Source organism: Hemiscyllium ocellatum, chromosome 5 (assembly GCF_020745735.1).
Source record: "Hemiscyllium ocellatum isolate sHemOce1 chromosome 5, sHemOce1.pat.X.cur, whole genome shotgun sequence".
NCBI classification, from domain to species: Eukaryota; Metazoa; Chordata; class Chondrichthyes; order Orectolobiformes; family Hemiscylliidae; genus Hemiscyllium; species Hemiscyllium ocellatum.
In genome coordinates, this window is record NC_083405.1 from 128264208 (window position 1) to 128289036 (window position 24829).

General features: G+C 43.4%; 1 protein-coding gene across 1 annotated transcript in view; it reads left to right on the forward strand.

Moving 5' to 3' along the window:
* The window catches only part of ccdc13 (coiled-coil domain containing 13), a 93040-nt gene that overhangs the window by 28214 nt on the left and 39997 nt on the right, over positions 1-24829 (forward strand). The window contains exons 7-10 of the mRNA XM_060825738.1: positions 1253-1423; positions 5715-5891; positions 6130-6336; positions 21828-21982. Of these exons, the coding sequence (XP_060681721.1) occupies positions 1253-1423; positions 5715-5891; positions 6130-6336; positions 21828-21982 (710 nt within the window). The remainder of the gene's footprint in view (positions 1-1252; positions 1424-5714; positions 5892-6129; positions 6337-21827; positions 21983-24829) is intronic.

Consider the following 24829-nt stretch of genomic DNA (forward strand, 5'->3'; position numbering starts at 1 on the left):
CTCCCATAGTCCAAAGATGTGCAGGTTTGGTGGATTGGCCATGCTAAATTGTCCATGGTGTACAGGGATGAGCAAGCTAAATGGATTAACTATGGGAGAGTGCAAGGTTAAAGTGATAGGGTGAGAGGGTGGCTCTGAGTGGGATGCTCTTCAGAGGGTCATTGTGGACTCAATGGGCTAAATGGCCTGCTTCCACACTGTAGGGATTCTATGATTCTAAAATAACCCATGCCACTGTATAGAAGAAAGGCAAGGTAGTTCTTCCAGATATTCTTGGCATTATTTTGGTATACCTTTGGTATTATGACTGTGAGACCTTTCTATGCAAACATTGGTTGCCTCATTTCCTATATGACAACAGTTTGAAGTGTATTCCCTATTTAAACTGCATTCTGCATTTTATTTTTATGCATTCAATAGATTTTGGGACTGTTGTCATATTTGTTTTCGCAAGATTATTGAGTTTGCTCATTCTTTTTTAGAATCAAACTATGGCTTCACTGTCTTTCCTGCTCACCACTTCCCTCCTTCTCACTACTTTTTCTGAATCTCTTGCACTCCCATTTCCTCTTGCCAAAGCCCTCCTCTTGCCAAACTCCTCCTCCTCGGTATTTGCTTACAGCGAGAGTTCAGTAGAGGGAAATGGCAAGAAGGAGGGGAGCCGGAGGATCAGGGAAGAAAGAGGCAAGCTGCAGGGTTGGAATATGATGGGGGCAAGCAATAGAAGAGGTGGTGAGCTGGAGGTAATTTGAAAGAGGTAATAAGTTCTTAAGAATTAGTAAGTGGATTTCTAGAAGTAAGTCAAGCTAGTCAATAGTTATCAATGTAAACATTACAGGCCAGGATGTAACCCATTCTAATTAAACATTTTCTTATGACATAACAATGTCTATTGAGCATATTTTTGATTAGCGAACGTTTTTTAGGAACACATTAAAAGTGTTAAATGAGGATAGCTTAGTATGACATAAAGCATTTTGGGATGTCCTGAAGTCATGAAGGCCTCTGTCTAAGTTGCAGTTCTTTCTTTCTTTCACTATCTCTATCTGCTGCACATTTTTTAGTTTTTTGATGCTCTGCATGATTGACCTGAGGCAATTCACCTCACTTTTTCAGTTTTAAAGAAAAGAAACTGCTGGTGATTAACAATGTTACCGAGGATATTTGAGGTGTGTAATCAGTTTTATTGCAAAAAATATCATTATGGCACAGTCTATTCTTGCATATCTTATTATTTCTCATGTTTAACTAGATCCAAGAGTTGGAAAGCCAAATGGGGCTAAATAACCAGAAGGGACGGTCATCTGAACACAGTGTAGAAGAGGAAATGCTAGGTATCTCAGGATTGCGGCGTTTGTCAAATCAAGACAAAAATGTAGCATACATTCGTACACTAGAGAAAGAAAGAAAGGAAGCATTGGAAGTAAGTACTTTATAACCTCTGGATAATACAGCACTATCCTTGAGAAATTCACCATTTATTTCCATTCACAAAGGTCTCAAGGCTAATTTCTAAATGTCAAAGTCAGAGTTGAGTTGCCCTAAGTGTTACGAATGCAGGGGGATAGAGGATGCTGAATTGTTCAGTATTCTCTTTGATTTGGTTGTACTTTTCTATCTCTCTTCAAGAATGTTGTAGGATCTTGTTATTTGTTCACATGAGTCAAAAACATTTGTTTTGTGATATCATAAGCATTCAATTATGGAAGACAAGTAGCAAGTTCTACAAACATTATTTACATTGATGCAAAGATTGTCCTGTTACTTTATACCTTGCTCAGCAGGTGAAACACAAAAATGCCACATTTCAAACAATCACAGTAATTACAGTACAGGGTAAAGGGTGCTGTTTGGCTGGTGAGTCAACTCTGAATGGCCAAGGCCATTGCAAATGGAGAAAGTAATGGGAGCTATAGAGAGCCCCAAGCTCCTGCATAATTAAAAGAAGGAGCAAGGAAAATGAAAATAATATGTTCAAGCCTTCTGCCTTATCAGTCAGCACCTTTTTCTCCTGTGGTATAGATTGTAGTTATCATTTGAAATTTGGTATTTTTGCATTTATCCCAGTGAATAGGAAACAAAAAGCTTTGATAGCAGGTATCATTTCAGCAACATTCACTTTACTAATAAGTGACCATTTGTCAACATTTTTTAATCAGGAGGCTTAATGATTTGAAATCAGCATACTGAGTAAAGGAAGGGCATAACAATGGAGAAAGAATTAGATGCAGAACTGAGGAGCCAAGAGTGTCACAAGGGAAGGGTGAATCTTCTTGACAAATACGAGTTTGCTATTAGAATAAGTAAGCATGAGGCATAGGAGAGTAGACAATAGACAATAGGTGCAGGAGTAGGCCATGCTGCCCTTCGAGCCTGCACCACCATTCAATATGATCATGGCTGATCATCCTTAATCAGTATCCTGTTCCTGCCTTATCTCCATAACCCTTGATTCCACTATCCTTGAGAGCTCTATCCAATTCTTTCTTAAATGAATCCAGAGACTGGGCTTCCACTGCCCTCTGGGACAGAGCATTCCACACAGCCACCACTCTCTGGGTGAAAACATTTCTCCTCATCTCTGTCCTAAATGGTCTGCCCCGTATTTTTAAGCTGTATCCTCTGGTTCGGCACTCACCCATCAGCGGAAACATGTTTCCTGCCTCCAGAGTATCCAATCCTTTAATAATCTTATATGTCTCTATCAGATCCCCTCTCAGTCTTCTAAACTCAAGGTATACAAGCCCAGTCGCTCTAGTCTTTCAGCGTAAGGTAGTCCCGCCATTCCAGGAATTGACCTCGTGAAACTATGCTGCACTCCCTCAATAGCCAGAATATCTTTCCTCAAATTTGGAGACCAGAACTGCACACAGTACTCCAGGTGTGGTCTCACCAGGGCCCTGTACAGCTGCAGAAGAACCTCTTTGCTTCTATACTCAATCCCTCTTGTTATGAAGGCCAGCCTTCTTCACTACCTGCTGTACCTGCATGCTTACCTTCATTGACTGGTGTACAAGAACACCCAGATCTCTTTGTACTGCCCCTTTACCTAAATTGATTCCATTTAGGTCATAATCTACCTTCCTGTTCTTGCCACCAAAGTGGATAATCATAGTTTTATCCACATTAAACTGCATCTGCCATGCATTTGACCACTCACCTAACCTGTCCAGGTCACCCTGTCATCTCCTAACATCCTCCTCCCATTTCATCCTGCCACCCAGCTTAGTATCATCAGCAAATTTGCTAATGTTATTACTAATACCATCTTCTATATCATTAACATATATTATAAAAAGCTGCGGTCCCAGCACTGATCCTTGCGGTACCCCACTGGTCACTGCCTGCCATTCCGAAATGGAGCCGTTTATCACTACTCTTTGTTTCCTATCAGCCAACCAACTTTCAATCCAAGTTAGTACTTTGCCCCCAATACCATGTGCCCTAATTTTGCTCACTAACCTCCTATGTGGGACTTTATCAAAAGCTTTCTGAAAGTCCAGGTACATTACATCTACTGGATCTCCCTTGTCCATCTTCAGAGTCACATCCTTAAAAAATTCCAGAAGTTTAGTCAAGCATGATTTCCCCCTCATAAATCCATGCTGACTCTGACCTATCCTGTTACTACTATCCAGATGTGTCGTCCTTTATAATAGACTCCAGCATCTTTCCCATCACTGAGGTCAGACTAACTGGTCTGTGATTTCCTGCTTTCTCTCTCCCTCCTTTCTTAAAAAGTGGTACAACATTAGCCACCCTCCAATCCGCAGGAACTGATCCCAAATCTATCGAACTCTGGAAAATAATCACCAAAGCATCCACAATTTCTCGAGCTATCTCCTTCAGTACCCTGGGATGTAGACCATTAGGCCCCGGGGACTTATCAACCTTCGGACCTAACAGTCTCTCCAACACCAATTCCTGGTAAATATAAATTCCCTTAAGTTCAGGTCTTTCAGCCACTGTTACCTCAGGGAGATTGCTTGTGTCTTCCCCAGTGAACACAGATCTGAAGTACCAATTCAATTCTTCTGTCATTTCTTTGTTCCCCGTAATATATTCCCCTATTTCTGTCTTCCAAGGGCCCAATTTTAGTCTTAACCATTTTTTTGCCTTTCACATACCTAAAAAAGCTTTTACTATCCTCCTTTATACTTTTGGCCAGTTTACCCTCGTAGCTCATTTTTTCTCTGCGTATTTTCTTCTTAGTAATCCTCTGTTGTTCTTTAAAAGCTTCCCAGCCCTCCGTTTTCCCACTTATCTTTGCTATGTTATACTTTTTCTCTTTTAACTTTATATGTTTCTTAACTTCCCTCGTCAGCCACGGCCACCCATTTCTCCTCCTAGGATCTTTCTTCCTTTTTGGAATGAACTGATCCTGCATCTTTTGCATTATACACAGAAATATCCGCCATTGTTCCTCCACTGTCATCCCTGCTAAGGTATTGCACCATTGTACTTTGGCCAGCTCCTTCCTCATAGCTCCATAGCTCCCTTTATTCAACAGAAATATTGTCACTTCCGATTGTGCCCTCTCCCTCTCAAATTGCAGATTGAAGCTTATTGTGTTATGGTCACTACTTCCCAATGGCTCCTTCACTTCAAAGTCCCTGATCAATTCTGGTTCATTGCACAATACCAAATCCAGAATTGCCTTCTCCCTGGTAGGCCCCAGCACCAGGTGTTCTAAGAATCTATCTCGGAAGCACTCCACAAAGTCTCTTTCTTGAGGTCCAATACCATCCTGATTCTCCCAGTCTACCTGCATGTTGTAATCCCCCCATAACAACTGGAGTATCATCTTTGCAACTGGCAAATTTCAGCTCCTGATTCAACTTACATCCAACATCCAGACTACTGTCTGGAAGCCTGTAGATAACTCCCAAGAGAGTCTTTTTACCCTTAGAATTTCTCAGCTCTATCCATACTGACTCAACATCCCCTGATTCTAGCTCACCCCACGCAAGGGACTGAATATCATCCCTTACCAACATGGCCACCCCATCCCCTCTGTCCGTCAATCTGTCCTTACGATAGCACGCATCGTCTTAAATATTCATTTCCCAGGCCCTGTCCACTTGAAGCCATGTCTCAGTTATCCCCACAATATCGTATCTGCCAATTTCCAAAAGAGCCTCAAGCTCGTCCATCTTATTTCTAATGCTTCGTGCATTCATATGTAGTATTTTTAATTTGTTACTGCCCTCACCCTTCCCATCAATTCCTATTTCACTCAACCTTACAGCATGATCCCTTTTTGAGTTTTCTGCCTCATTGATATAGTTGTCTTTCTTGACTTCCCTTGTTCTAACTTTCCCTTCAATTTCCTTCTTAAACATCCAGTTTGTCCCCTTCCCTCCACTACTTAGTTTAAACGTAGCTGTGTTGCAGTAGCAAACCTGCCTGCCAGAATGCTGGTCCCCAACTTATTAAGGTGCAAACTGTCTTTCTTGTATAACTTATGCTTACCACAAAACATACCCCAGTGATCCAAGAATTTAAATCCTTGAATGAAAGAATAAAACAATGGCAACACATTAGGAATACTGGAACATCCTTGTAGGGTCGAGCAATCTGTGAGACATAACGGCAGAATTAGTCCAATCAGTACAAGATGATCTACTGTCTAATAGTAAAAGCTGTCCTATCAATAGTAATTTCGCTGTATAGCCTGTTTTATATGCAAGTTGTGTGTGTGTATATTTGCTTAGAAAATGACTGGTGACCATGAGAGGTTGAAAAAAGATCACGAGGAACTCAAAAATAAATTTGATGGATCAAAAGCCCGGAACAAAGTTCTTTCCAGTGAGCTCAAGATTTTGAAGAGTCAAGTGGTGACCCTTCTTGAAAAAGGGAAACACGATGATGAACTGGTTGGTGCATTGCTGGTAAGCAATATTGTTTACTTAAATTGAAATAGGAGTGAAAGTAATAAGTAATTGAATGATGCCTGAATTGTTTGCTTCCCCCTCCTTCCCCTATACTCCCTGCATCCCCTGCATTCACCTCACTGGCAAGAATGGTAATATTGGGACTTTAATGTTGGATGTGATAAATAAAGAGAAAATGTTTGTACTTTAACATTGACTAACTTTAACTTGCCTATTACAATGGATTATTTTACAGAAACAGCAGAAACAAATGCAGGAGATTATGGGCCGTTTAAGTCAGCATGAGTCAAAGAATAAGGACACCAGCCAAATTCTGAGCCAGCAGCAGAACTGTGAAACCCAGAAGGAGGGCTCTGTGATTGGAGAATTAAAACAGATGGTAACTGAGCGGGAAGCTAAAGTGAAAGATCTTGAGAAAGAGATCAAACAACTGTTACTAAAGGTATGCACCATGATGCCCTGTCTGAGATCTGAAATCTTAGGTGGAAGCATTTCGTGACTGGTTTGAAGCAATATTTAGTCGTTCTAGATTTGAGAGTTTTCAATTCAAACACCACTGATTATATTCAGTATCTAATTAGAACATGGACCAAAATCACTTCCACGCCCCGAACTTCATGAATTTGATTCAATGCAGAGTTAGTTGATTATTCTCTGTCATGAAGCCCCAAATCAGCTTTCTGTTGACTCAGCATGGAAGTAGTAGCAATGGGTGGGGTCAGGGTCCAGGTCCTATTTGCTAATTGACACTGTCTCTTAATGTAGGATGACCTCCATTGATCTCCAGGCATTTATGATAATATTCCCACTCCAGCACAACTGGATTTGTCACCCTTACAATGGTGAGCTCACAGTTAGCAGTAGGAATTTCACTGGCATCTCACTTTGTATACTGAGTGCAATCTCCAACATATAGAAAATGATTGATTAGATTGGGGTGGAATTATAGCATTTGTGGAGGGTGAGATGCTGTTCTGTATCCTCGAGAACTGTCCAAAGAAGAGATTCTTAGCATCGAGTTACAGGAAGTCTACAGCCCAGAAACAGTTCATTAGATCCAGCTGTCCTCCTCCCAACCCTTCTTCATCTAAGGAGACAGTGAGGTCTGCAGATGCTGCAGATCAGAGTTGAGAATGTGTTGCTGGAAAAGCACAGCGGGTCAGGCAGCATCCAAGGAGCAGAAAAATCAACGTTTCAGGCCAGAGCCCTTCATTAGGAATGAGGCTGGGAGCCTCAGGGGTAGAGAGATAAATGGGAGGGGGGTGGGGTTGGGGAGAAGGTAGCTGAGAAAGCAAAAGGTGGATGGAGGTGGGGGTAAAGATAGGTCAGGGAGGAGAGTGGATCGGATAGGTGAGAAGGAAGATTGACAGGTGGGGCAGGTCATGAGGACAGTGCTGAGCTGGAAGATTGGAACTGGGGTAAGGCTGGGGGAAAAGCTGTACAGACTTCCTAGCTGCACTAGAACGTATGCTCAGAACTCAGTGATCGTGATCAGAATTCCATGACCGGTACTATAGTCATGGAAAGGGATAGGAGCAGCTGGTATGGGAAAGTATTTAATTGGGGGAGAGGAAATTACAATGCTATTAGGCAGAACTGGGAAATGCGCAGCAGAAACGTGGAGGTTGTTTAGGAAGCATTTGCTGATAATGCTGGATATGTTTGTTCCACTGAGGTAAGGAAGGGATGGTAGGGTGAAGGTACCTTGGGTGACAAGGGATGTGGAGCATCTATTCAAGAGGAAGAAGGAAGCCTACTTAGGGTTGAGGAGTCAAGGATCAGACAGGGCTCTAGAGGGTTATAAGGTAGCCAGGAAGGAACTGAAGAATGGACTTAGAAGAGCTAAAAGGGGGCATGAAAAAGCTTTAGTAGGAAGGATTAAGGAAAACCCTTATGTGAGGAATGAGGATGGCCAGAATGAAGGTAGGGCCAATCAGGGATAGTGTAGGGAACTTGGGCCTGGAGTCAGAGGAGGTAGGGGAGGTCCTTAATACTTCAGTATTCATGACTGAGAGGGATCTTGACATTTGACACTGTCTCTTAATGTAGGATGACCTCCATTGAACCCTCCAGTGATCTCCAGGCACTTATGATAATGTTCTCACTCCAGCACAACCGGATTTGTCACCTTTACATTGGTGAGCTCACAGTTAGCAGTAGGAATTTCATTGGCATCTCACTTTGTACACTGAATGCGAATCTCCAACATATAGAAAATGATTGCTTAGATTGGGGTGGCATTATAGCATTTGTGGAGGGTGAAATGCTATTCTGTATCCTCTAAAACTGTCTGAAGAAGAGATTTTTAGCATCGAGTGAGGGCAGCGTGAAACAGGCTGATATGCTTGAACAGGTTGGTGTTGAGAAGGAGGATGTGCTGAAAATCTTGAAAAACATAAGGATAGATAAGTCCCATGGGTCAGACCCAAGGTTACTACGGGAAGCGAGAGAAGAGATTGCCACGCCTTTGGTGAAGATCTTTGAACCCTCACTGTCCACTGGAATAATGTCAGGTGATTTGGAGGGTGTCAAATGTTATTCCCTTGTTCAAGAAAGGGAATAGGGATAAGCCTGGGAATTACAGACCAATCAGTCTTGTGTCAGTCTTGGCAAATTATTGGAGAGGATTCTGAGAGACATGATTTATGATTACTTGGCAAACCATAGTTTGATTAGAGATGGTCAGCATGGCTTGGAGAGGGGCAGGTCATGCCTCAGAAGTCTTATTGAATTCGTTAGGATGTGACAAAACACATTGATGAAGGTAAAGCAGTGGATGTGGTGTACATGAATTTTAGCAAGGTGTTTGATAAGGTTCCCCATGGTAGGCTCATTCAGAAAGTCAGGAGGCATGGGAAATGAAAAAAATGGCTGTCTGGATACAGAATTGGCTGGCCCATAGAAGGTAGAAGGTGGTAGTAGATGGAAAATATTCTGCCTGGAGCTCAGTGACCAGTGGTGTTCCGCAGGGATTGATTCTGGGATCTCTGCTCTTTCTGATTTTTATAAATGACTTGAATGTGGAAGTGGAAGGGTGGGCTAGTAAGTTTGCAGATGACATGTAGATTGGTGGAGATGTGGGAAGTGTGGAGGGCTGTTGTAGGTTGCAATAGGGCATTGACAGGGTGCAGAACTGGGATGAGAAGTGGCAGATGAAGTTCAACATGGACAAGTGTGAAGTGCTTCATTTTGGAAGGTTGAATTTGAATACAGAACACAGGGATAAAGGCAGGATTGTTGGCAGTGTGGATGAACAGAGGGATCTTGGGATTATGTCCATAGATACCTCAGAGTTGCCACCCAGGTTGATAGGATTGTTTAGATGGCGTATGGTATGTTGGCTTTCATTAGCAGGGGAATTGGGTTTACGAAGTTATACTGCAGCTCTGTCGAACCCTGGTTAGACCACACTTGGAATATTGTGTTCAGTTCTGGTTACCTCATTATTGGAAGGATGTGGAAGCTTCAGAGAGAGTGCAGAGGAGATTAACCGGGTTGCTGTCTGGACTTGAGGGCATGTCTTATTAAGAAAAGTATGAAACAAGATGGATGGAGCTGGGGCTTTTCACTTTGTAGCGAAGAAGGATGAGAGGTGACTTGATAGAGGTTTCCAAGATGTTGAGAGGTATAGATAGAGTGAATAGTCAAAGAGACTTTTTCCTATGTTGGAAATAGCTATCACAAGGAGGCATATTTTTAAGGTTATTGGAAGAAGTTTTAGGGAGATGTCAGAGGTTGTCTCTTTACACAGGGATTGGTGGGTGTGTAGAATGCACTGCTAGCAGTAGTAGTAGAGTCAGATACACGAGGAACGTTTAAGCGACTCTTGGATAGGCACATTGCTGATAGTAAAATGAAGGACATGTAGGTTAGTTTGATCTTAGAATAGGATAAAAGGTCAGCACAACATCGAGGGCCAAAGGGCCTGTACTGTGCTGTAGTGTTCTATATAACTAACGGACTATCCGAAGAGACACAGCAAGTAGTCAGACAAACCATTATATACTTTCTAACAAAGAAAATACAAACAAACAACGTCAACACCAAAGAGAGAGAAGCCCTAAAACCACTAAAAAATGACAAGAACACAATCATAGTACCAATGGATAAAGGCAGAATGACGGTTATTATGGACAACACCGAATATATTCAGAAAGCAGAGAAATTATTTGCAGATACGGACACCTACCTACAGAGGGAGCGTGACTCCATGCCATAGGTAACCAATAGAATAAACAACATACTACGGAACCGACAAAAAAACAGACTGATAACCAGGATTGACCGGCAAAGGATGAAACCAGAAAGCAACAACACCCCAAGATTTTACAGATTACCCAGGATACACAAACCAGACATACCACTTAGACCCATTGTAGCACTCCCAGGAGCTCCGTCGCGTAAACTGGCAAAAGACCTTCATCAAAACTGAAAGATCTTATCAGTGGATCCAAACACTCCATACAATCATCAAAGGAATTCATAGACAACATCAAGAACATTAACATAGACAAGGATGAAGCAGTGGTCTCATTCGATGTAACAGCACTATTCACTTCAGTTGACAAAACTTTAGCCAGAGAGACAGTAGCCAACCTCCTGGACCAGCAGAACAGACAACATGACGGGGAACCTATCAACAAGGCCTGCATACTCAAACTACTAGTCCTGTGCTTGACGACACACTTCACATTCAACAGCCACATATATGAACAGATCAATGGAATACCTATGGGCTCACCCATCTCTGGGCTCATAGTAGAAGCAGTAATGCAAAGACTGGAACAAACACCCCTCACACAAATCCAGCCCAAACTCTGGATCAGATATGTGGACAACACTTTGATTATTGTTAAAAGAACAGAAATTGAGAACAGCCACCGGATTATTAACATCATGCTCACATGAATTACATGAGAGGAGGAAACAAACAATCAATGCCCATTCCTGGAATTTTCTTAGAATCCCTACAGTGTGGAAATTGCCCTTCGGCCCAACAAGTTCACACCGAATCTCCGAAGAGTCTCCCACCCAAACCCAGTACTCTATATTTATCGCTGACTAATGCACTTAACTTACATATCCCTGAACACTATGGGCAATTTAGCATGGCCAATTCACCGAACCTGCACATCTTTGGATTGTGGGAGGAAACTGGAGCACCCAGAGGGTACCCACGCAGACATGAGGAGAATGTGCAAACGCCACACCAGACAGTCGCCCAAGCCTGGAATTGAACCCGGGTCCCTGGTACTGTGAGGCAGCGGTGCTGTGCCACTGTGCTGCCGATGTGATAGTGCACAGTACAGTGAATGCACCACAAAAGTGTACAGAAAAACCACACACACAGACCAAATCCTGAACTACAACATCAACCACCCAAACACGCACAAGAGAGGCTGCATTAGGACCCTGTTCAAAAGTGCTACAACACACTTAAGCTCTCCTGGCCCAAGAAGAGAACACCACCACAGAATCTTCGCCAAGAACGGATATCTCTGCAACTTCACCCACAGATGCCTGATAGTCAAAAAACGCGACACGGACATGCCATGACCTAACACACTAACCACATAGGCGAAAGTGAGTACTGCAGATGCTGGAGATTAAAAGTCGAGAGTGTGGTGCTGGAAAAGCACAGCAGGTCAGGCAGCATCCGAGGAGCAGGAAAATTGATGTTTCAGGCAAAAGCCCTTCATCAGGAATGAGGCTGGGAGCCTTGGGGGTGAAGAGATAAATTGAAGGAGGTGGGGCTAGGGTAAGGTAACTGAGAGTACAATAGGTGGTTGGAGATGTGGGAAGAGGTGATAGGGAGGGGGGAGGGTGGAGTGTGTTTAACACTTAACAACACTTTAACTCCCACTCTGACGAGGACATGCAGATCCTGAGTCTCCTCCATCGCCACTCCCTTACCACCCGATGCCTGAAGGAAGAACACCTCATCTTCCGCCTCGGAACCCTCCAACCCCAGGGCATCAATGTAGATTTCACCAGTTTCCTCATTTCCCCTCCCCCCACCCTACCCCAATTCCAACCTTCCAGCTCAGCACTGTTCCTCATGACCTGTCCCATCTGTCCATCTTCCTTCTTTCCCACCTATCCGCTCCACCCTCCCCTCCGACCTATCACCTTCATCCCATCTCCACTCAGTTCATGACAGCCCATAAGCCAATAGCCATGCTCAGACAGCTCACCAGAACAAAAGACCCCGTACCCACCATGTGCAAGACAAACATAATTTCCATGCAAAGACTGCTCAAAACACTATAGAGGACGTACAGACAGACAGCTAGCAATCTGCTTCCATGAACAGCAACTAGCCACTAATTGCTACAACCAGCTGTCCCTAGTAGCCACACACACCAATGACAAGGACCACAAATTTGACTGGGACAACACAGTGATCATAGGACAATCTAAACAATGGACAGCCAGAGAATTTCTAGAGCATGGCAGTCATCCACAGATTCCATCAACAAGCACATAGACGTAGACCCAATATATCGGCCACTATAACGAACAACCGGAAACAGCAAGAGCAGAACCAAATAAATTCCAGAAGACACAATACAGCAGCGCTTCACAGGAGGCTCCAAAGCACCGAAGATGTCACCTAAACAGGGAACAAAACGTCTACAAATCAACTTCTCAATGCGGAGAACATACCCACAATTTTGACCTTGTCTATTTACCTTATCTGTGCCCCTCACGAATTTATAAACCTCTATAAGGTCACTCCGCAGCCTCCAATGCTCCAGGGAAAACACCCCAGTCTATTCAGCCTCTCTCCATAGCTCAAACCCTCCAACCCTGGCAGCGTCCTTATAAACCTTTTCTGAACCCTTCCAAGTTTCACAACATCCTTCCTATAGCAGGGAAACCAGAACTGCACACAGTATTCCAATAGTATTCCACAGTATTCCAATAGCACCAATTCCAATTGGCGGCACGGTGGCACAGTGGTTAGCACTGCTGTCTCACAGCGCCTGAGACCCGGGTTCAATTCCCGACTCAGATGACTGTGTGGAGTTTGCACGTTCTCCCCATGTCTGCGTGGGTTTCCTCCGGGTGCTCCGGTTTCCTCCCACAGTCCAAAGATGTGCGGGTCAGGTGAATTGGCCATGCTAAATTGCCCGTAGTGTTAGGTAAGGGGTAAATGTAGGGGTATGGGTGGGTTGCGCTTCGGCGGGTCAGTGTGGACTTGTTGGGCCGAAGGGCCTGTTTCCACACTGTAAGTAATCTAATCTAATCTAGTGGCCTAACCAATGCTGTACAGTGCAACGTGACTTCCCAACTGCGGCACTGACCTGCCAAAGGAAATGACCCCAGCCCCGTTACTGAAAATTTAGTTTACTTCCATTTAAAAGTTTTCATTATCGGCAAATCATACCTGGTTTAACAAGCGTTACCTCTACTAATGGTAGAATGCAGATTTTAGTCTGGGTTACTGACTCAACTAAAGCAGAAGTGGAAACAAATTTGACACTAACACACAGAGGAGACATTAGTTCAAGTGGCTGACAGCTTGGTCAAAGAGAGAAATTTTACAGAGCAATTAAATTGAGATATTGAAGAAGAAAGCAAAGGGTAAGGGCAAAACGTAATCTGTCACTGGAAGCGTGAATGGGTGGTATTGCTAAGTGATGATCAGTTCGCTGATACTCATATTTTGTATAAACACAGTGTTATTGACCAGGCTAGACCCCATAAAACAGTTCAAGGAAGTAACCCAGACCCTAACTTTGTAGTTGTTTTAAGCAAGTGCAATGCAAATATTCTGGGAGGGACGGAGCTGATCAAACCACATAGTTTTAAACAAAACAGAATTTATTTATAAGATTACCAAATGAAACACAAACAGAAAAGAGCAGAATACCGAATAATTTAACCTATCCGAAAACCCAAAAGGTCACACCAAAATAATGATGCTGTTGCCAGTACTGACAGAGTCATAGAGATGTACAGCATGGAAACAGACCCTTTGGTCCAACCTCTTGCACAGTGGCTCAGTGGTTAGCGCAGCTGCCTCACAGCACCGGGGTACTGGGTTTGATTCCCACCTATTTGTGTGGAGTTTGCGCATTCTCTCTGTGTCTGTGTGGGTTTCCTCCGAGTGTTCCGGTTTCTTCCCACAATCCCAAGATGTGCAGGTTAGGTGAATTGGCCACGCTAAATTGCCCACTGTGTTAGTCAGGAGTAAATGTAGGGTAGGGAATGGGTTTGGGTGGGTTTCTCTTTGGAGGGGTGGTGTGCACTTGTTGGGTCAAAAGGTCTGTTACCACACTATAGAGTATCTAATCTAATCCCCATAAACACCCCTTTGGTACAAAAGGTAAAGTCAAACACAGGGCCTTACAAGAGAGAGTTCAGACTGACAGGGAGGGTGTCAGCATGGACCTGCTTCTCTTGGTCCAGCAGCTTCACGACTGTTTGACTGCTTTCAGTGAATAGCCAGACTGCCAAAACCAAATCAAACCAGAGAAAGGCTGAGCTGGGAGAACTGGCCACTCTCCTTTCATTGTACAAGTATTTCTTTTTTAAACTTAAAAGGGTTTTTGCCGAAGGCAGTATCTATTAGCTATAGATGAAGCATAGAGTCATAGAGATGCACAGCATGGAAACAGACCCTTCGGTCCAACCTGTCCACGCCAACCAGGTATCCCAACCTAACCTACTCACACTTGCCAGCACCCGGCCCATATCCCTCCAAACCTTCCTATTCATATCCCATCCAAATGCCTCTGAAATGTTGCAATTGTACCACTTCCTCTGGCAGCTCATTCCATACATGTACCACTCTCTGCGTGAAAAGTTGCCACTTTGGTCTCTTTTATATCTTGCCCCACTCACCCAAAACCTATGCCCTCTAGTTCTGGACTCCCCAATCCCAGGGAAAAGACTTTGTCTATTTATTCTATCCATGCCCCTCATAATTTTGTAAACCTCTATAAGGTCACCTCTCAGCCTCCGACGCTCCAGGGAAAACAGCCCCAACCTGTTCAGCCTCTCCCCATAGCTCAAATCTTCCAACTCTGGCAACATCCTTGTAAATCTTTTCTGAACCCTTTCAAGTTTCACAACATCTTTCCAATAGGAAAGAGACCAGAATTGCATGCAATATTCCAACAGGGGCCTAACCAATGTCCTGTACAGCCGCAACATGACCTCCCAACTCCTGTACTCATTACTCTGACCAATAAAGGAAAGCATAGCAAACGCCATCTTCACTATCCTATCTACCTGCGACTCCACTTTCAAGGAGCTATGAACCTGCACTCCAAGGACTCTTTGTTTAGCAACACTCCCTAGGATCTTACCATTAAGTGTATAAGTCTTGCTAAGATTTGCTTTCCCAAAATGCAGCACCTCGCATTTATGTGAATTAAACACCATCTGCCACTTCCCAGACCATTGGCCCATCTGGCACGGTGGCGCAGTGGTTAGCACTGCTACCTCACAGCGCCTGAGACCCGGGTTCAATTCCCGACTCAGGCGACTGACTGTGTGGAGTTTGCACATTCTCCCCATGTCTGCGTGGGTTTCCTCCGGGTGCTCCGGTTTCCTCCCACAGTCCAAAGATGTGCGGGTCAGGTAAATTGGCCATGCTTAAATTGCCCGTAGTGTTAGGTAAGGGGTAAATGTAGGGGTATGGGTGGGTTGCGCTTCGGCGGGTCGGTGTGGACTTGTTGGGCCAAAGGGCCTGTTTCCACACTGTAAGTAATCTAATCTAATCTAATCTATTGTAATCTGAGGTAACCTTCTTCGCTGTCCACTACGCCTCTAACTTTGGTGTTATCTGCAGTCTTACTAACTGAATCTCTTATGCTCACATCCAAATCATTTATGTAAATGACAAAAAGTAAAGGTCCCAGCACTGATCGTTGTGGCACTCCACTGGTCACAGGCCTCCAGTCTGAGAAACAACCCTCCACCACCACCCTCTGTCTTCTACCTTTGAGCCAGTTCTGTATCCAAATGGCTAGTTCTACCTATATTCCATGAAATGTAACCTAATCAGTCTCCCATGGGGAACCTTGTCGAACGCCTTACTGAAGTCCATATAGATCACATCTACTGCTCTGCCCTCATCAATCTTCTTTGTTACTTCTTGAAAAAACTCAATCAAGTTTGTGAGACATGATTTCCCACGCACAAAGCCATGTTGACTATCCCTAATCAGTTCTTGCTTTTCCAAATACATGCACATCCTGTCCCTCAGGATTCCCTCCAACAACTTGCCCACCTCTGAGGTCAGGTTCACCGGTCTATAGTTCCCTGGCTTGTCTTTACCGCCCTTCTTAAACAGTGGCACCATGTTTGCTAATCTCCAGTCTTCCGGCACCTCATCTGTGACTATCGGTGATACAATTATCTCAGCAAGAGGCCCAGCAATCACTTCTCTAGCTTCCCACAGAATTCTCAGGTACACCTGATCAGGTCCTGGGGATTTATCCGCCTTTAACCATTTCAAGACATCCAGCACTTCCTCCTCTGTAATCTGGACATTTTGCAAGATGTCACCATCTATTTCCTTACAGTCTATATCTTCCATATCCTTTTCCACAGTAAATACTGATGCAAAATATTCATTTAGTATGTCTCCCATTTTCTGTGGCTGCCTTGCTGATCTTTGAGGTGTCCTATTCTGTCCCTTATTACCCTTTTGTCCTTAATATATTTGTAAAAACGCTTTGGATTCTCCTTAATTGTATTTGTCAACGCGACCTCATGTCCCCATTTTGCCCTCCTGATTTCCCTCTTAAGTATACTCCTACTTCCTTTATACTCTTCTAAGGATTCATTTGATCTATCCTGTCTATACCTGACATATGCTTCCTTCTTTTTCTTAACCAAACCCTCAATTTCTTTAGTCATCCAGCATTCCCTATAGTTAACCTGGTGGGAATATACTTTCTCTGGTTTCTTGTTATCTCATTTCTGAAGGCTTCCCATTTTCCAACCGTCCCTTTACCTGCAAATATTTGCTTCCAATCAGCTTTCGAAGATTCTTGCCTAATACGGTCAAAATTGGCCTTTCTCCAATTTAGAACTTCAACTTTTAGATCTGGTCAATCCTTTTCCATCACAATTTTAAAACAAATAGAATTATGGTCGTTGGCCCCAAAGTGCTCCCCAACTGACACCTCGGTCACCCGCCGTGCCTTATTTCCCAAGAGTAGGTCTAGTTTTGCACCTTCTCTAGTACATACATCCACATACTGAATCAGAAAATTGTCTTGTACTCACTTAAGAAATTCCCCTCCATCTAAACTATGCCAGTCCCAGTCGATATTTGGAAAATTAAAATCCCCTACCCTAACCACCCTGTTATTCTTACCGGTAGCTGAGATCTCGTTCCAAGCTTGTTTCTCAATTTCCCTCTCACTATTAGGGGGTCTATAATACAATCCCAATAAAGTGATCATCCCTTTCTTATTTCTCAGTTCCACCCAAATAACTTCCCTGGATGTATTTCCGGGAATATCCTCCCTCAGCACAGCTGTAATGCTATCCCTTATCAAAAATGCCACTCCCCCTCCTCTCTTGCCTCCCTTTCTATCCTTCCTGTAGCACTTGTATCCTGGAACATTAAGCTACCAGTCCAGCCCATCCCTTAGCCATGTTTCCGTAATTGCTATGATATCCCAGTCCCATGTTCCTAACTATGCCCTGAATTCATCTGCTTTCCGTATTAGGTCCCTTGCATTGAAATAAATGCTGTTTAATTTATTAGTCCCACCTTGTCCCTCCCTGCCCTGACTGTTTGATTCACTTCTGTTCTCAACTGTACCAGTCTCAGATTGATCTCTTTCCTCACTATCTCCCTGGGTCCCACCCCCCCCCCCACCCCACATCTTACTAGCTTAAATCCCCCCAAGTATTTCTAGCAAATTTCCCTGCCAGTATATTAGTCCCCATCCAATTTAGGTGCAATCCGTCCTTCTTGTACAGATCACTTCTACCCCAAAAGAGATTCCAATGATCCAAAAATGTGAATCCTTCTCCCATACACCAGCTCCTCAGCCATGCATTCATCTGCTCTATCCTGTTATTCCTGCCTTCACTACCTCGTAGCACTGGGAGTAATCCAGATATTACTACCCTTGATTACCTCCTTTTTAAATTTCTGCCTAACTCTCTGTAATCCCCTTCAGAATCTCAACCTTTTCCCTTCCTATCGTTAGTTCAAATGTGGACAGTGACCTCTTGCTGGCCCCTGTCCCCGTGAAAACATTCTGCACCCTCTCTGAGACATCCTTGATCCTGGCACCAGGGAAACGACACAACATTCTGCTTTTTCTGTGCTGGCCACAGAAACATCTGTCTGTACCTCTGACTACAGAATCCCCTAACACAATTGATCTCTTGGGTGCCGACGCACCCCTCGTTGCATTAGAGCCAGTGTCAGTACCGGAAACTTGGCTGTTTGTGCTACATTCCCCTGAGAGTCCATTCCCCCGTACATTTTCAAAAACAGCATACCTGTTTGAAATGGGTATATCCCCAAAAGACTCCTTCCCTAGGTGCCGACCTCTCTTACCCTTCCTGGAGTTAGCCCATCTGTGTGACTGTATCTGAGACTTCCCCCCCCCCCCCTTCCTATAACTGCCATCCATCATGTACTGTTGCAAATTCCTCATTGCTCCTATCTATCTCTCCAACTGATCCATTTGATCTGATAAGATTCGCATCCAGCAGCATTTATGCAAATATAATCCGCAGTAACCCTTAAACTCTCTTAAACTCCCACATCTGACAAGAAATACATATCACTGCAAAGGCCATTTTTGCTCCTTCACAATCTACAGACCCAGAAAATAACACTGTCTTATTCCTCTACAAAACACTGTACCAGGTAAAATTAAGAGCTATGGCTTATATTTTAAGTTTAATCAAGAGACTTATCTCCGAAAACATATATCTCTTAATGTTATAATCTCTTTACCTGCTGTTCCTGGCCTATGCAAGTAAACTTTACCTTTGCAGGTATATGGTTTAAGAAGATCTGGTGCAGCTTTCTAGCCTCCACTGTGCTTTCTATGACTACTCCAACAAAACTCCCTGGCTTATCCTGTTTTACTACATCTACCTTCTGCGTGTTATTCCTAACCAATCACAGTATGATTTCATGTGGCCTACTTTATTGTAGTGAAAACACCGGATTTTTTTAGCTTCTCTTTCCCCTTCAAGGGTTTCCTTTTTACCCTGTAGTAAGTTATCCATATGATCTTCACCGAGATCCAACTTTCTCTCTTCACGTGAGGATTTCTGTTTTCCCTAATTTCTTTCCTTCACGAATTGAAATTTATTTTGGAAGCGAAACTTCGATTTATGAACCAACTCATAATCATCAGCCATTTCAGCTACTAATCTTACAGTTTTAATTCTCTGCTCTTCGACGTAAGTTCTCACCACTTCAGGAAGTGAATTTTTGAACTCCTCCAAAATAATCATCTCTCTAAGAACATCATAAGTTTGCTCTATTTTTAATGCCGTTATCCACCTATCAAAATTACTTTGTTTGATCTCTTCAAATTCAATGTAGGTTTGACCAGGGTCCCTTCTTAGATTCCTGAAATGTTATCTGTAGGCTTCAGGCACAAGCTCATATGCACTTAAGATGGCTTTCTTCACCTCTTCATATGCCCAAGATACCTCCTCTGATAGCAATGCGAATACCTCAGCAGCTCTACTACAAGTTTTGTTTGGATAAGACCATAAGACATAGGAGTGGAAGTAAGGCCGTTCAGCCCATCGAGTCCACTCTGCCATTCAATCATGGCTGATGGGCATTTCAACTCCACTTACCCGCATTCTCCCTGTAGACCTTAATTCCTTGTGACATCAAGAATTTATCAATCTCTGCCCTGAAGACATTTAGCGTCCCGGCCTCCACTGCACTCTGCGGCAATGAATTCCACAGGCCCACAACTCTCTGGCTGAAGAAATGTCTCCGCATTTCTGTTCTGAATTTACCCCCTCTAATTCTAAGGCTGTGTCCAAGGGTCCTAGTCTCTCGCCTAACGGAAACAATTTCTAGCATCCACCCTTTCCAAGCCATGTATTATCTTAGATCAACAAAACCCACATGGTCACTGGCTACTGGCCACTGTATTTGTTTAGTCAGCTTTTTAAATGAGATGTAAAAGGCTTCCACTTCCTTCTCATTAAATTTAGGTAATGCTTGAGTATATTAAGCTTCTCACCAGGCCTTTAGCTATCATGGGTTTGCTCATCCTCACTCTCTCCCTCACTAAGCTTGCCTTCAGTCTTCATCTCTATCCTTTTAAGTTGATTTTCCTGTCTAAGTGCCAATTTCTGAAGTTCAAATTCCCTCTCTTTCTTCCTTTCCTCTCTTTCTCTCTCTTCTGCTTTTAATCGTACTTCAAAATGTTTCATTTCTGTTGCCCTTTCCTTGCCTATTGCCTCTAACTCAAGCTTCTTCATTTTCAATTGAGTTTTAGCTATCTCTAAAGATTCTGATGGTGTTTCCAGCAAGTTTAAATGCAGAGCTATTGCTGTAATTATCTCTCCTTTCTTCATGGAAGAACGCAGCTCCAGCTCTAGCTTTTTTGCTACTTCCAACAGCTTGGCCTTTATCACCTTTTGCAAAACCCTCACAGTCACTTCTACCCCAGAAAACTTGTGATGACTGAAAGAGCCATTGCTATTCTAAGCACTGTTTAAGTCAACTGAATTCAACACCCAGAACAAAAGACTCTAACACCTACACTCGCTACCTTTAAGTTCAACAACCCTAATTCCAATTTGGAACTACAGAACAAATCTTGCAAAGAGCCCCCAATCTGTTATAGACCACACCAGACCTACTCAAAACATTTCAAGAAAGTAGTGCAGACCCTAACTTTGCTCGTTGTTTTAAGCAAGTGTAACATGGATATTCCAGGAGGGATGCTGCTGGTCAAACCACGTAGTTTTAAATAAAAACAGAATTTACTTACAAGATTCTGAATAAAACACAACCAAAAGAGAACAGAATACCGAATAACTTAACCTATCCGAAAACCCAACAGATTGTACGAACTTAATGATGCTGTTGCCAATACTTGCAACAATCCCCACAAACACCCCTTGACACAACAGGTAACATCAAACACAGGGTCTAATAGGAGAGAAGAAAGAGAGAGAGGGAGGGTGTCAGCATGGACCTGTTTTTCTTGGTCCAGCAGCTTCACAACTGTTTGACTGCTTTCAGTGCCAGTGCCAGACTACCAAAACCAAATCAAACCAGAGAAAGACTGAGCTGGGAGAACTGGCCACTTCCCTTTCATTATACAAGTGATTTTTTTTAACTTAAAAGCCTTTTGCCTGTCTTTTACAGCCAGTCTGAAAGAAAATCCAAGGACACTGTAATCTTGTTAAAGGAGCAGCATCATCACAACAAGAAAAATATCAAGCTATAATACTGACACTGGCTTGATGAGAGATCCTTCCATTTTTTCACACTAATAAAATTTCTGACGTCATTAAATATCTGGCAGCAATCTTAGATTACTCTTTTGCAAACCATCAACAGTGCAGGTATAATTGAGGCAGTTTCAATACAGAATAAATTGCTTTACTCAAAGTTGTGAACCTGTGGAATTCTCCAGCACAGGAAGCTATTGAGGCAAGTACATTAGGAATATTGGACATGGCACTGCGACTAAAGGGATCAAGGGTATGGAGAGAAAGTGGGAGTGAGATACTGAAAATGCATGATCAGCCAGGATCATGTTGAACGGTATTGCAGGCTTGAAGGGCCAAATGACCTACTCCTGTACCTTATTTCTATGTTTCAACCAGTAAGCCAAGCTGGTGGCACTATAGGTTCCTTGCCATCATTTTATATCATTTTGAAGATACCACATTTTGTGTCTCACTTGTTGCTACGAAATGATTATGATCACCTTTCTGTATTGTATTTCACAGCAACATCAAGAGAAGAAGCTTTCGGATGACCAGATGGTGGTGAATCTCCCCAAGTGTCGTCCTTCCTCAGCTCAGTTAGATAAGACCAATGGGCATTCAACCGAGAATTTTATTTCAGCTGACGCTGAAATCACAGGGAGACCACTTTCTGCTCGGTAAGACATTAAAATTTATTGAATGAATAAAGGCCATTTAGCCCAGACTGTAAGCAATATATTAAGGAGCAATATGTATGATTCTGACGACCCTCTGTAAAGATTTGGGAAGCCACTCATTTGTCACAAAGAGCACCCAGCACCACCTTCCTGAGAAAATTTAGTGATGGGTTATAAATACTGACTCTTGCAGTAACTCTCACATTCTTTGAATGAACAAAAGAAATGACGGCAACCTATGTCATTTCAAGTTAGTCAATGTTGTTTTAAATAGGTGGTGGAGCCCAGGTATTTAAACATCTGCAGGTAAGGTTCTATTATGAATTGGATGGATGCTTTGAAAACTAAGAAAAGGACAAAGGGATGCAACTTCAGACAATTATACCGGTTTTACTCTGTTGTGGGGAAAATCACCAGTCTTGGAGTCAGAATTGGAATTCAACAACCCGAGTTTATTGTACAAAGAAACTGGAAGTCCGGGGATAGGGAGAGAGAGAGAGAGAAAGCGAGAGAGAGAGACGTTCAGCAGCATGGCTGTTAGCTGCGAGCCATTTATCACCCCGTGAGCACATATCATGATATTTTATACCTTTGATGGTATAATAATCCAGGTATCAAGTCTTTGTTTTTGCAGCATGGCTTGTTTACAGAAAACATTACAGAGTCATTGTCAGTTTCAGCAGTCACGCAAAAGTCCATTGCTGCAGTAATTGGTTGTGATCGTTCTTTCTGAGAAGGAAGATCATTTTCCATTACTGCAAACCTAACGTATTAACACTTGTATGCAAGCAGGCTCAGGTAGTTAACATTTCTATTGAAAGTGGTGGCTGGACTCAAGACACTTCAGCAGGCAGTAGACTTTACTAATGTGTATTCTCTCCCCCATCCGTCTTAAACTAATTATCTATATTCTGTGTGTATTGTGCTGGTGTCCTGTTGGCCTCAGGCAGTATCTGTGTATGCTTTACTTTTCCATGTCTTAGCTCAGTGGCCATCTTGAGTGCTAAGTGACCAACTTATGGCTCAGCAGTCATCTTGTGTCTGTGTGCCCCGTGTCAGCATGCCCCTTGTCAGCTTCCACTTCACTACCCTCTTTGTAGTCAAGGAGGTGACTTTGGAGATCTCCCATAGACCACCCAACTCACATATAGAGGTAAGCCTTTTCTTAAAGTCTCCTCATCCAGAGGGGTGTCAAGGAGTGTGAGTTTCGCTGGGGGCTCTTCTGTGGTGACACTCGCTCTTGGCCTGCATCAGTAGCATCTTACAGCAAAGCTTTAAACACCCATAGCATAGGCAGAATACTAGTATGAATGAAATTAGGGGAACAATCCCATGTGCCAAACAGGATCCCTAGAATTTGCCTATCAGCCATTATAGCCAGCTATCTCCTCCTGTGACTCCTTATCTGAAGTCATCTAGCTGATCCTGAATGTTTTTGATCGCCTATGTAATATTGTAAGAATTGTCAATGACATGGATTATGCACTTGTCACCAATGACTGTACATACACCCCCTTGCTGGGCTAACTGATAATCCAGCGTCTGCTGTGTGTAAAATCCGAGTTCAGCCAATTCACCATTAATTGCTTTTAGAGCCTTTGATGTATTGTTCCCCAAGACACACACAATGTAGTTTCAGTTTTTAGCACTGACAACCCCTACTGTCTCTTCCAAAAGACAAGAGATCCTAAAACCCATACCCCAATGATGATCCCAGAGTGGTGGGGATCTGCCGATCAGTGCAGAATTTCTGGCTAATTAGATTAGATTACTGACAGTGTGGAAGCAGGCCCTTCGGCCCAACAATTCCACACTGACCCTCTGTAGAGCAACCCACCTAGACCCATTCCCCTACATTTACCCCTGCACCTAACACTACGGCAATTTAGCGTGGCCAATTCACCTAACCTGCATATTTTTGGACTATGGGAGGAAACCGGAGCATCCGGAGGAAACCCATGCAGACACGGGTAGAATGTGCAAACTCCACACAGACTGTTGCCTGAGGCGGGAATTGAACCTGGGTCTCTGGCGCTGTGAGGCAGCAGTGCTAACCACTGTGCCATCGTGCTGCCCTTCTTCAAACATGTCCCCCGCTGGGGCATGGTATAGTGAGAAGTCTTATCGTTACTACTGCAAAAAGGTTCGGGAGGTTTAGTGTGTCAGTAGCATAAATCCCCTTAAATAAGAAAACAAATCCCTTCGCTGTACAATAGCATACGGTGGTCCTGTTCATGGCATACAGTTTGTCTACCCATCTCGCCTCTGACTCCCTGTTTGTTCCACCCAGCCGGTAGATATCAAACTGGTATGTTCATATGGCAGAGCTTATGTGAGTGCCATTGCACTGTCCGCATATAAACTGCTTTCCTGACATCATATTCAAGTATGCCTGCTTGCTGCAGGTGCAGGTAAGTTGTCCCCGGGTGATTGTACAGTGCTGCTGAGTACATTGTGTCTGCACTCATGAACTGTTTCTAGGTACCAGGGCATAAACACATCCCCATCCCTACCTTGTGAAACAGAGTGAGTTAATGTGAGCGATGTTTTAATGTCTTTCCCTCCCTCGGTTGGGGCGCCCGACCCCATTGGCTGGTAGGCTTAACCAATGCCACACACCTACCCTGGAGTCCCCTTTTGTGTTTTCCTAGCTGTCCCTTACATGGTGCGCCCAAAGTATCATGTATAAATCGCGATGGGTGGCCACAAATAGTGATTCAACCAATCGTGCCAATGGGTAACAGACAATTTGGTTCCCATGTAAATTTAGGTGGGTTTTGTAAAAGAGGTTATCCTCAAATCCTTCCAGCTAACGCAACGTTTAGAAACAGTAATATATACTCTAGT